The following is a 13,230-nucleotide window of genomic DNA, read 5'->3' as shown; positions in this document are numbered from 1 at the left end:
AGCTTTGGCCTGGCACCCCTTCTAGCCTCCCAGGCCACAGAAGGCTTACATGTTGGGCTCAGGGGTTAAACCCTAGCAGTGTTTGCCTGGAGGAGAAACTGACAGAGTGGGGTGGGGAGTGGGATGGGGTGTTATGTAAGGCAGGGGTGTGGGCACTTGACAGTCCCCTCCCCTGGGTCCCTCCAAATGTCATGTGACAATTTTCTTTATGTTATGCTTTTGACCGTGCACAGTGGCATTACTCTTGCCTTGTGTGGTTAAGACAAAGGGGCCTAGGTGGTCAGGAGCTTGCCAAGGCTGCAGAGCGAGTCAGAGCAGCCCCTGGAGGCCAGTGCATCATCTAGGGTCTCTTCTTTTTTTTTTTTTTTGGTTCTTTTTTTCGGAGCTGGGGACCGAACCCAGGGCCTTGCGCTTCCTAGGTAAGCGCTCTACCGCTGAGCTAAATCCCCAGCCCCTCTAGGGTCTCTTCTATGTACTGAATCCTCTAAACAAGGCTGCTGGCTTAGTCTGAGTCATTCTGAGTCCCTATACCCAGTACTGAGAAGTCAGTACAGACAAATAGAGGCCAAGGCCTCCTCCACAAGCCCAGAGAAGTAACTCCAAATGGGTGGGTATACCTGCTCCCAGGCTGCCTAGAGCTGGCCACCTAGGCCTGGGCGCCAGCCTCATTTGAGGTACCGCCAGCTCTCAGAGGACCCCACAGGCTCCAACGTGAGAGACTCTGATGGGACACAGACAAATGTTGGTGGCACTGTTGCTGCCGATGGCTAGCAGGGACCAGCCTTGCCTCTCCATGTCCTGCTGTCCCCTACTCACCGGTTTTAGGGAGTGTGGTGTCTGCAGTGGAGTCTTGGGATTTTGATTTCTGCTTGCCATCTGGGTTATCTTTGGTGGCTGGAGCAGAGGAAACCAAGGGGTTGGCGTCTGGCCTAGGAGTAGCTTTTGAAGGCTGGGAATTGGCCACAGTTAAGCCGGGAGTCACATAACCTGAGAGGAGAGACTGAAGAAGTCCAGTGTGAAAGACGCAGTGCGCCCCTAGCCATACTCCAGGGGCAAGGCCTGCTCAAGGGAAATCAGTCGGTGACCCAGTCAAGCATATGAGGGGCACACTGAGCCCACAGGGAAAATCGGTGTGGGCCTCCCAAACTACATGAGTAACGCACACTAAGGTGCATTAAAGGGGACTTTTGCATTGCCAATGGACTATTACCATCATGGAAAATCACTAACACCTTGGGCTGGTAAGATGGCTCAGCGGGCAAAGGCGCTTGGCACACGAGCCGACAGACCTCCCCATGCACCTGGCCCCCACACGCCCACTTCCCACAGAGGAGGAAGTCACTAGCCTGTCCTGTACAGAGGCTTAAGAGCCTTAAGAGAGACTAAGAAGTAGCCTTCTCTGGGCATGACTTAGAATCCATCTGGATCTCTCCCCTGGGCCCCAGAGCACGGGGCAAGGCTCTATCCGATTGATTAGGGGAAACCCACTGGCAGGACCTTACCCAGGCCCCTGGCAATGGGAGTCTAGACATTCCACCCAAGGGGTGGCTCAAGCCTAAAGCTGCAGCTCCAAGCTCCAGCCCTCACTCAGGCAAGTGTTACCTGTGAGGGGGCCACCATCTCGTCGTCGCTGGATTCTGTAGGGGTCTCCTCTACCACAGTTTCCTTCTGGGAAGCGTCTGGATCTAGTGTGGAAGCAGAGGTTTCCTGTTGAGTGTTGAGTCCCTGGCTGCCCGGTTAATCAGGCTCGGCAGAGTCCCCCAGGAAGCCTTGGAGGCCTGGGTCTCTCTATGTTCCTCATCCTCCTGCACGAAGCCTCCTGTTGTTCACCCATGCTATCTGAAGCACTGGCCTGACACACGGGAATGGCATAACTTCCCCTTCTGGTTCCTGAGGTTCCCGCTTCTCTGCTTTCCCCTGTATAGTCCTCGGACTTGGGGCCTTCAAGAACGGGAGCTTGATACTAAGAAGCTGCCAGCTGTCACACAGCAGTCGGGTCTTTGAAGTCGTGATGTCGTGGTCACACCAGGGGATAAACAAGCCCAGAGCCTACAGTTCTACCAGGCTGTCTCATCCCTTGCCCTCTCCTCGGGAGTCCTCACCCAGCCTTTGGGACGACTTGGACATCCGGGGTCTCTTGGCATCCTCCTCGCTCTCTGAAGAGGTGTCACTGCTGTCCTCTGAGCTCCCGGGGGCTTTGGGGTAGCCTGGGGTAAGCTGCTGCTTCTCAGCAAGTTTGGGCTCCCCCAGCTTGTGGGTGGTTTTGGACTGGGCAGGCGTGCTCTGGGGAGGCGTCACGGGGAGTGCTTCCACGGCACTGCTGATCTAGTTTGGTAAAGAAAGAGTACAAGCGAAGTTACAGTGAGAGGGACGAGACAGGCCAGGCTCCACGTGAGAAGCACCGCATGGCTTCCCACGACTTCTCCCATTGTGTTCTACAACCACAGTTCCTCATCACGTACCAGCCCACTGAGGCCCAGGGAGGTAAAGTAAGGGCTTGTGGCTGGACACACAACCATGCTAGCCTTTCACTGAGTTGGGCAGAAAGAACCCAGCCACAAAATGTGGAAGGAGAGTGGGGTGAATATGGTCCACACAGGTCCTCAAACACAAGCACCTAAAGGCTGATGGGACTCACACACATATGTCAGCAGGCCAGCACGCAGGCTCATGTTGAAGCTGTGAGTAAAATTCAGGAGTTGTCGGGAAGCCTTCTGTCTTTTAATGTGACCGGGCCTCACCAATTAGGCGAGGCTGGCTGGTTAATGCGCCCCAGTACTGGGATTATAAACTCCTGCCACTGGGCCTGGCTTTCCCTGTGGTTACGGGAGAATGAACTCAGGTCCTCATGCTTGCACAGCAAGTGCTTTGCACCTGAGCTACCCACTCTCCTAAGCTAACTTCACCCCCCGTGTCCCCATGCTTACTGGCTTTTTAAGAAAGAGCTTTCGGCATCAGTGGGAGAGACGCAGAGTCTCTCTTACCCACGGATAGTACGAGGATGCTCTGAGACCCACAGATTCTCAGAACAGCACCCGTGCCATTCGGAGCCAGAAATGCCAGCTGGCATGAGTAAAGGGGCAGGGAGGCTCAAGCAAGAGGGGCCCTGAGGCCGAGGTGGAGGACTGAGGAGCAATCACAGATGGAAAGATGGGTACCAGGTGATGAGCTATTGCTTTGTTCTCTGGAGGCAGTGGAGCTCCAACTCCAGTGGCCATCGCCTGCCTCCTCTGGGATGTGTCTCCTCTGAGACAGGTCCCTAGCCAGGCAGTCCCCTCAGGGCAGCCGGCCTTCTCATCCCACTAGCAGTCAGGAAGAGCACATAGACAATAGATGAGCCTTTGCTAAGCCTCCCATAGCTACAGACACAAAGCAGTCCAGGTATGGCCTGACCCCCTTGCTACTTCATCTTACCTGCCCTACGTGGATCACCTATGGTTCTAGAAGCTCTGGGTTCCCTTCCTGCAGGGCAGGCTCTGCTCACGTTCTCAGAGAAGCTTCCCTGTTCCCTTTTTCTAAAGCAGGTCACCTATTATTCTCTGTTCTATTCTGTTCCCTTTGCGACACCCAGCAGTTGGTGACAGCTAATTTTTGTTGCTTTCCCCTGTTTAATGCTGTATCTCTGCTGGCTTAGGAGCTCCCTGAGGGTCTTCTACCTGCTGCAGCCTCAGTGCCCAGCAGGGCAGATGCTCAGCACCTTCTCACTGCCCACCGGGTCACACAGTCAGCGGCCCGAAGCTCTTTTCAGGCTAGTTTGTGAAGCACCCAGGAACAGGGAGGCACGGCAGCCTCCCAAAGCTGGGAGGGGCTTCAGCACAGCGTTCTCCTGCCCCTCAGGGTGTTGGGTGAGCATTGGACTCTTCCCTCACATTAACAAACCCCATTAGGCCTACAGAGCAATGAACTTGGAGTTGGAGGGCCCAGGTTCTGGCCGGGACCAACCCAGGTGGGATTTATTTAAACACTGTCCACTAGTCTTACACTAGATATTAATAATGCACTGAAACGTGGTGGCTAGGAGGAAATGGTAGGGTCACTTCCATTCCAATGCTGAGAGGCAAGCAACTCACAGCCACAGTTTCAGCATTTCAAAGCCAGGAGGACGAGAACTAACCCACAGTCCGCCAGGCTGGGAAGACGGGGATTCCACCTGCCTTTGGACTACCAGCCTGCTCTTCCGGCCAGCACCATGGGGATTTGGGAGCTTGGCTCCAGGCCTTCACGACAGTGCCAGGGGGCTGGGAGCAACCACTGACTGGCATGCAACCTGATGGCACACAGCAAGGCAGCAGAGAGTGTCCCTACCACAGCCCTGTCTTACCCGACAGTACCTGAGCGGACGCTGTCTTTGGTTTCTTGCCTTTTGGCATCCGACTAGACTGCTCACTCTTGCTGGGTTGGACGGCTGTTTGTGAGAGGGCTGTGGGCGTAGTCACATTGGTTCTGATGGCTGAAATGTAGGAGAGGGGGCACGTTGGGATACAGAAGTCCAATGATTCCCCAGCAAGGAATTACCAGACTCCCCTTCCCGTAGCCCTGTGCTGAGCTTAGGAATGAAGCATAAGAGGGCTGGCTTCCCCAAACCTTCCAGGCAGCAGCTGTCACCATGTCATTTGATAAGGCTCATGGCCTTCAAATGGCTGCTGTGGCAGTGACTCCAAGCCTTATCCTCAGCTTCTTCCTCTTGGGCGGGCTACTACTCCTAAGGAACATGCTGGGCCACAGTGAGACTGCTTACAGTCAGGACTCAGTGGGAGAGCTGCTGGGTGCTGAGGGAGATGTTTATCACAGCCCAACGTGATCTCATGCCCCCACTATGCACTAGCCAAATAAACAGTAGGAATCCTGCTGGCCATACTTAACACAGAAATGTCAGCGTCCTAATATATAACCGAAGATATTTACGCTACCAGAGGGCCTTGCCACATACAAATACACTCGTTCACCTTAGGTTCTGGGACGAGAACAAGTATAAATGTTACCCATCTTCTTTTTCTATGCTAAGGGGATGGAAGCTCCCTGCCAGACTAATAGTGCACCCCACCAGTTGGCTATAGCACAGCTCTGTTTTAGACTAGCCTGGTCGCTGGAGCTCCCAGCCACCACAATGCTCCAGCTTTCAAACTTGGAGCCGGCACACAGAGGCCTTGAATATAAATCCTTCAAAATCAAGGCAGATGAGCTACTCTCCTCAGGGTAACAATGCAGGGCCTAAGGCTGAGCCCCTAGTCCTTCTCACCAATGCCTCTCTGCTAGGCCGCCTGGTTAGTGTCTGGTCCCTTCTGGTCTCAACGGGGAGGGCATGCGTGGCAGGGGCCCCCTCCTAGCTGAACAGCACCTGCAGCAACACTCACCATGGGTGGGGGGTTGTGTGGCAGGAATCATGTCCTCATCCTCACTCTCGGAGGAGGAGCTCTGGGCAGTGCTGCCTGAGGCCTGGGCCTTCCTTGTGTTCACAGCCTGGTGTTGTTCTGGGGTTGGAATTGGGGCAGCTGGACCACGATTAGGGTTGACAGAAATTGGAGGGGATTTAATGGCCTTGAAAAACAGAAACAGAAACACCGAGCCCTATGATTAAAGGCTTGGTCAGGGGAAAGGGAGGGGAAATGGGTAAGGGAGGGTTTTATACAGCAAACTTCAAGGAGCAGGGACTTCCCAGACCACTCCCACCCCATAACGGCACTTCAGAGCCCAGAGGAGCCCAGCTGACCTTCACCGTGACCCCAAGGTAAGCTGCATCTATCCCCTGCACTGGCCTAATGGGAAAGCCTTACGTCCAGAGAGGAAAAGAGGACTTCCTGGGCCACACGGCCACATAGGAAGCAAGGCGAGAACTGGAATGTCCAATTTAGCCTCTTTCTCCAGGTGACATTAGATGGCCACCTGCTAAGTGGGGAATTCTAAAAAGCATTTCCTGTAGCAGCCTGTCTATATGATTTCCCCGGAGTCTTATTGTCCCTACCCCCAGAGACGCAGATAGCAACCTCCCTGAGATGCATGCAGTCCCCAGTTATCTGGAAGTAGTTTCTTTAGTACACAAACTGCCTGGGGTAATTGGGTGGGTGGGGCAGGAAGCCAAGGGCCGACAGATTTAAGGGCTCAAGATGGTAAATACAGTATATGTGGGCCTTATTTGCTTCGAGACAGGTTTTGCTATAAAGACTAGTCTGTCCTTGAATGAAGACATCTACCTGCCTCTGCCTCCCGTGCTATAATTAAAGGAACACATCACCACGCCCTAACCTTATTTAGATTCACTCTTAAACAGGACAAGTATAAAAAAAGTCACTCATCAGATAAGATACTTTGGAGAAACAGGCACAAGGCCTGCTAGTCAGTCAACTTTCTAGCTGTAATATCGTCTTGTGGTTATGCTTACAAGGACCAGGAAGACTCTTCCCTGCTCAGGCCTGGGATGGCCGAGGGTTGGGATAATGTGTAGGGCTCAGTTTTACTTTTTTTTTTTTTAAATCCGGAGACAACGTCTCCTGTTGGCCTCTGACTCTCAGTATTCTTACCGTGTCTCCGGAGTGCAGGGATTACAGACATGTTCTAACACGCCCTGATTCATTACTTCACCTGTGGGTCTGCTTTACATTCTCACCGAGACACAGAAGCAGTGGCACATCCTAGTACTGGGAAGGCCAGTTTGGCAGCGAACCAGATTCCCAAATATGTCACCACACACCAGGGGACTCCTGATCTATTTCCCTTCAAAGTCCCAGCTGATGAAGGCACAGAGACAGTAGTTAGGGAACTGGAATTCCACTTTCTACTCTCCCAATGCCAGAAGAGCTGGTTGAAGGCTGTTTTGTGCCCTGGCTAACAGCAGGAGCAGAGATTAGGGTATGGGGATACCCTACCCACTTGCAGGAATGATGCTACAGAGGCAGATTTGGGACGTTTTGGGCGGTGCCCACTGCCTTCTGTCTTAGCTGGACTCCTATCTGCTGTGCTCTTATTCCAGTTAGTCTGGGGCACAGTGAGAAGGTGGCGAGGGTTAGACCCACTACCCTGCCTGCCTGCTGTGCCTCACCAGGCTCCCAGCACCCCGGGGGCTGTGAGACAGGGAGAAAGCAACAAGCTTAGCACTATGGTACCCACCAAGTGTGGCTGCGCTCAGGCCCTCCCTACCCTGCCAAACAGCCTCCCCCGCGGCTGCTCTGATCTGCCGCTTCCAGAGCCTTCCTTCCCACGTGATGAGAAGGAGAAGGATGGAAAGTGGGAGAAGGCTTGCGGTGGAGGGAGGGGATCTATATATATGTGAGAAGACAGAAGAACAGATTGCTGGGGACCAAGAGAGGCAGCAAACCCACTGAGGCAAACAATAGCGTCTTAGAATGTTAAAAGCAGCTCTGTGCAGCCTCCTCCAGCCCCACCTGCCCACACCACCCCATCCCGATGCAGGGAGGGCAGGCACGGAGGAGGCAGCGGCCTGGCTGATGAGGTTGGGCTGGGCACAGGGGCAGTGTTCAGGTCTGTAGCACCTCTGTTCCCTGCTCTATGGTCAGTGCTGCATGTGGCCATGCCTAGCCGCCCAGCCGCTGCAAGGGCTACTAACCCCACCAGGGTGTGATCACCTGGGGACAGCACAAAGCCCAGCACGTGTGGGCCGTGCTTCGATCGGAGAGGCAAAGCAGTGGAAGAGAAAATGCTGCCACAGCCACCTGAGCATCTCGCCTCACTTCCCTGTGGGTGCTAAGAGCAGAGATTAGGGTATGGGGATACCCTACCCACTTGCAGGAATGATGCTACAGAGGCAGATTTGGGACGTTTTGGGCGGTGCCCACTGCCTTCTGTCTTAGCTGGACTCCTATCTGCTGTGCTCTTATTCCAGTTAGTCTGGGGCACAGTGAGAAGGTGGCGCTGTGCCGGCTGAGGGGACAGTCACCAAGAGCTTCTCTCAAAGCAGCCTTGTGGAGCTAGAGGTGCAATGCAGTAGAGGGGGTGTCCTCAGCACTGGGACCCACCCCAGAAAAATGCACACGCATGGAGGAGAAAGAGGATTATTACCTGGGGGCTGGTTCACAGACCCTGGGCTGATCCTTCCCCAGGGGATTTAGAAATGACACTTTCTGGGGATGCAGCCAGGAGAGTTGAGGTTTATAAACCCCAGTCTCACTTGGAGCCGAGCTTGATGCTCTCAGAGAAGCACCTCATCCAGGAAGGCCAGCACACTGGTTTAAGACACGGGACTGGAAGGGAGCTCTCTGGGGACCAGGCAGGAGTTTCTTTTAGACTTAACCATGTAAGGTTTGACTAAATACTAAAATTTAGATTTTTACAGGTTCCCCATTCTGACTCAATAGCGACAGGGCCCATGGTGCATGAGGTGGTATGCTACATGGCGATATCGCAGAACGGATCAGCCATGCTATTCATGTCTGTATGACCTCACATACCCATTTCTCTCTAACTTGTACCCACCCCATGTCCCAGCCAGCCTCAGCTGGAGGCCTACACTCCACACGACATGGCTGAGCTTCAGGATGGAACCAGGGATCAGAGCTGGCCTAGGGCTGGGCAACTGTGGCCCTTTCTCCCACTGACAGGCTAATTAAAAACAACCAACCAGATCAGGGATCCAAGGAAGGAGCACCCCCAGGTGCCAATAGAGAAGTGCTCCATAAACGCCCAATAATGATGCAATCGTGAGTAGGCCAGGACTCTCCCAAAGGGAAAGGAGAGTGCCCTGCGCTGCGCCCATTTCCCTGAATTCCTTCTGGGAACCTGGATAACTACCGGCATTGTTTTTCCAAAATAAGATTCTAGATCTTCAAGACTAAAGGACCACTTTAACAGTTCACTTTTAGGATAATGCTCACTTTAATTGTGCGAGCCCACTAGGCAGCCTTCCCTCCCAGCAGAGTCTGTCCATTAGAAGTGAGGGAGATGCCTCAGAAAGACAGCAGAGCCAGAGGGCAAAAACCCATCCAGGAAGTGGGCTACAGGGACAGCTGGGTAGGAGGAGGTGCAGACTGTCAGCATTTAAAAGTTTCCTGAGCTCTCAGAGGTACAGGCTCCTCTCCTTCAAATGAAAATACCCTGCTTTCTCAGAAAGAGGGCGGTGCTGTCTCTACAAGGGCCTGGGTTCACAGGGAGCTTGTATCATCTTGGTCGCTGTGTTAGGCCGGATGCCAGAGAAGGTATCCTGGACCTCACCCTTGAGAACAAGGCCAGGCAGGAGCAGGGACCAACAATCAATGAGAAGGCATCTCAAGTTTCTCAGGCCTGACCTGGGGTGAGGCCCAGATTCCAACAAAGGTCGCAAGGGAGGATCTAGGTCCCCAACAGTCCATGGGGACCAACGAGGCTTGGGCAGCAGTGCTCTGGGTTCCTCAATCCTTGGCCTGCCAAGCAGGCAGCCAGGACAATGTGCCCTCCTAACAGTGCTCAGGCAGAGGACCAGGGACCATGACCAACTCTATTTTACACAAAACATCTGAGTCCTAAACGGATCCTGGCCAGCATGGATCCCCAGCTCCAGCTGGGGATGTGAAGCCTGTGCCCCACCGCACCAGGACTGTTTCAGAAGACAGGTAAGAGCTGTGAGGTGCTGCCTGCACGTGGTGAGACCGTCCCTGAGGGGAAGATGCTCTTAGCAAAGAGCACCAGCCTGGCCCAGCCAGGGGAGCCTACCTGGCCAGATGGCAGATCCTCATCACTGCTCTCTGAGGACTCTTCTGTGCTCTTCTCTGGGGGTGCCAGACCTGAGAGTTTGCTTCTGGTAGATTGGGAGATACCATCCTTTGGAGGGGACAAGACTTGAATAAGCACATGACAGGGCCTCCCAGGTAAGGGGGAAATGTGGCTTCAAGTGGCACTTCTTGGGCTGGTTCTCCAAGGACAGTGTGGCCTTCTGCATAAGCCTTTTCACAGGCCAGGTGGTCCAAAGCCACGGAACTTGTCAATCAGTGAGGAAGAGCTGGTGGTGATGCCAACTCAGGGGAGGCCCAGGGAGGGCTCTATGTCTCCCAGCATGGGTGGCCTGTGCTCACTCACAAGTAGGACCTGGTTTCTCAAGAGAAGCTATAATATCTCAACTTGTATGGGACAGTTCCTCCATTTCTATAAGGTCATGGTTGGCTGAAACTGACAAGGACTATTTTTTTTTTTTTTTATCTTGCTGTCACCTCCCTAAGGTGCAACGTCAGAGGCCATCACACGTCAATTCTACCAGGCTGCCTGAGCTCAGACTAGAATCTGCCACCCTGAATAGAGCCAGTCCCACTGCTCTCTGCAACCAGAACGAGAACTGGGCAATGGTTTGGGTAAGAGAGCTTCTCTTTCTTTTCCATTCCTCTGCCCAGGCTTCACTGAGCTCGACAGGCCCTCCTTAGACAGAGACTTACACCATAGCCCAGGTTTCCTTGTGGCTCTGATAGGGGTACCTTTGCAGGATGGCTTCAGATACCTCAGCAGAACCTGGCCCAGCTTGCATGGGACTGCTGTGCCAGTGCTGTCAAGACCCTGGGAGCCGTAGTGTATCTAGCACGTCCTATACTAGGATGTCCTTGGCTTGGGACTTATGGCACATTTTATCCAGGGACATGGGGGCACCCGGAAGCAAGGATCCCGGAGTTAGGACTTCTACCTGTTCTTTCTTCCCATCAGGGCAAGATCTGTTTTATGAGTAAAGGGTTGGTGATGGTGGCTCTCAGGCCTGGCAGATCTCACCTGGGCTGGGGTGATGGCTGGTGGTATCTCTCTGTCACTGTCAGATTCCTCACTACTGCTCTCTGAGTCCTCTGTCTTCCCTGTCTGGGCTTGGGTAGCTGGAGGCCCTGTCTTCCTGGAGGTTCCTGAATAAGCTCCTTTGTTAGGGGACTCCTTGACAGGGGCCGAGGCAGCTCTGACCTGAGAGGTCTTCCCCACAGGCTTGACCTGGAAAAACAGCAAGGGGAGAGTCATGCGAAGCCATAGGTCTGGGCTGAAACACCCGGTGCTGTAACCCTGGGTCCACTCGGGTACCTGGGCTGGAGTCTCTTCTTCACTGTCAGACTCTTCTTCACTGCTGCTCTCTGAGTCCTCCCCTGTGCCAGCCATGGGCCCCTTCTGTGCTTGGGTTGCTGGGGCCCCTGCTTTTCCCGTGGCCGGCACAGCCCGCTGGCCCCTGGCAGAGATGGTGCTGTTCTGAACAGTACTCGCAGGTGGTTTTCCCTGAATTGAGAGGCGGCAACAGAATTGGAAGAGGAAAGGGAAGTAGTCAACCTACTAGTGTGTGGCTACTGTAACTTCACAGAGAGTGCGACGGAGTGGGTCTATGCTGGATCACCCAGGGACTCCCTTTTTAGACTTTATTCTAACTTGTTTTGTGGTGTCTGGTCCCACTTGCCTTGGGTGGAGGAACTACTGCGGCTGCTTTTCCAGATGCAGACGCCAGAGGTGTCTTAGTGGGAGGTGGATTGGCTTTGGCTGGAGGAAGTCTCCCCAAGGCCGCGACCTGGAAGGAAAGGAAGGAGTTAGGAAGGTCAAAGGGCAACAGAGCAATAATCAAAGAACACTAATGCTGCAGGCACTGAGCTGGTGCTGGCTCCTCCTTCCAACTAACAGCAATGTGAGCTTAAGAAGTCACTTATGCCAGGTGTGGTGGCGCATGTCTTTCTCTACCCGGCACTCGGGAGGCAGAGGTGGGCCTATCACCGAGCCTAAGGACAGCCTGGTCTACAGAGCAAGTTCCAAGACAGCCAGAGCTGCGGAGCGAGACCTGATTCCAAAAACAAAACAAAACGAAGGAGCCACTTATCTTACCGGACCCCACTGCCATGTGTATAAAAGGAGTGTAAAAATACAGCGCACCTACGAGATTTCTGCAAAGGTTAGACAGACTGTTTAAGTGCTCTAACGGGCAGTAGCACACACTCGGCACTGTGAAGCTTACGTATGATCCCTACCCAAACACAACTGAGTCTGAGGCTCCCTTCCAGCTAGGCTCCACGTCATTAATGCTGCTCTACAGGATGGGAGTCGAATACCACAGAAAACCGTAAACTTGTGCCTTTCTTTTCCCTGGGATGCTGAGGGGGCTGGAGCCCAAACATCCATCTCAATCCACGAACTAGGAACTGACCGGGTTAACAGAACAAGATCGAAAGATTGTTTCAGGATGTTTTTTTCTGCTTAATCTCCCCCTCCTCCCCAACCCCCAAAATGCCTGTCAGGGCGCCCAGCTTAGATAGAAGCCAGGGCCTTGCGCATGGTAGGCAAACACTATACCACCGCGCCATGGCCTCAGCCGGGGTAAGACGGACACTCAATAGACTGGGGCAATCCCGCCAGTGTGAACCAGAAAGGCGTCCAGTGACATTTCAGGCCCTGGCTCATCCAGACATTGTCACTGTCAGTTTCAAGGTAGCTTCATCTCCCAGTTCCTCTCATGTGCACGGCAGTTAGGACTAAAGGACGGTCCCCACAGCGCAGTGACAGGCTCCTTTTCATTTCCTGCTCTCGGGGGCCAGGTGGCGTGCCTCTCAATTCTGCCACCAGCGGCCTAACCACTACTCATCCCCACAAGGGTGGATTTCTGACAAGACTGGAGTGTAGCCAAGGCCTCAGGAATAGCACTGGTAACCTGGCTCTTGGCCTCTGTTACTTAATCCTGCTTGTGGTGCTACCCAAGCCAACTTTCTTGGCTTTTGTACAGACTGTTTCTTTGCCTGAAATATCTCCCCTCTACCTCACCAGATGACTTTCAGTTCCTCATCGATACGACATTCCTCTTAAAATATCTGAGGTACCACGCTTGGCTAGCCTCACTGCACACCCCAAAACAGCACACCTATCCTGCTGCAATGCTGTGTACTGCACAACTGCTCCAGGTGGCACCGTCCTGAAGGCCAATGCCATAGACTTCTGCCTAGAGTGGCAGTGGGCAGTGTGTGGGGTATACCCAGACGTGTGGGAACCTAGAACCGGGGGCTCAGGAAACAGAGCAGGGGAACTTGAGAACTCGTTGAGTCTGAGCCCCAGGATTCTGTGCTCTCAGGACCAAGGGCAGCCTCAGGCGAGTTCATCCTCAGTCGTGGTTCAGGCTGGTTCCTCCCTACCTCACCTGTGCTGGGGTCTCATCTTCTTCCTCACTGCTGGATTCCTCTTCGCTGCTCTCTGAGTCTTCCTGAGCTGTGGCTTTGACCTGGGCACCTGAAGGCCCTGTCTTCTGAGCGTGCAGTGGGGCCACCCCTTGTCCCGAGGCAGCTCTCCCTTGGAGGCCCTTTCCCCCAGACTTTCCCT

At 53.8% G+C, this 13,230-nt stretch overlaps 1 protein-coding gene across 1 annotated transcript in view; it reads right to left on the bottom strand.

Moving 5' to 3' along the window:
• The window catches only part of Tcof1 (treacle ribosome biogenesis factor 1), a 31,370-nt gene that overhangs the window by 3,463 nt on the left and 14,677 nt on the right, over positions 1 to 13,230 (bottom strand). The window contains exons 13-22 of the mRNA XM_032885720.1: positions 13,052 to 13,228; positions 11,336 to 11,443; positions 10,972 to 11,160; positions 10,678 to 10,884; positions 9,640 to 9,747; positions 5,355 to 5,538; positions 4,332 to 4,450; positions 2,103 to 2,325; positions 1,603 to 1,685; positions 817 to 1,000 (exon numbers count right to left, since the gene is read on the bottom strand). Coding sequence (XP_032741611.1) covers positions 817 to 1,000; positions 1,603 to 1,685; positions 2,103 to 2,325; positions 4,332 to 4,450; positions 5,355 to 5,538; positions 9,640 to 9,747; positions 10,678 to 10,884; positions 10,972 to 11,160; positions 11,336 to 11,443; positions 13,052 to 13,228 — 1,582 coding nt within the window. The remainder of the gene's footprint in view (positions 1 to 816; positions 1,001 to 1,602; positions 1,686 to 2,102; positions 2,326 to 4,331; positions 4,451 to 5,354; positions 5,539 to 9,639; positions 9,748 to 10,677; positions 10,885 to 10,971; positions 11,161 to 11,335; positions 11,444 to 13,051; positions 13,229 to 13,230) is intronic.

The sequence above is a fragment of the Rattus rattus genome, chromosome 15, assembly GCF_011064425.1.
Source record: "Rattus rattus isolate New Zealand chromosome 15, Rrattus_CSIRO_v1, whole genome shotgun sequence".
NCBI lineage: Eukaryota > Metazoa > Chordata > Mammalia > Rodentia > Muridae > Rattus > Rattus rattus.
Note: the sequence above shows the minus strand (reverse complement) of the source record. Positions and strands in the feature narration are given on the sequence as shown.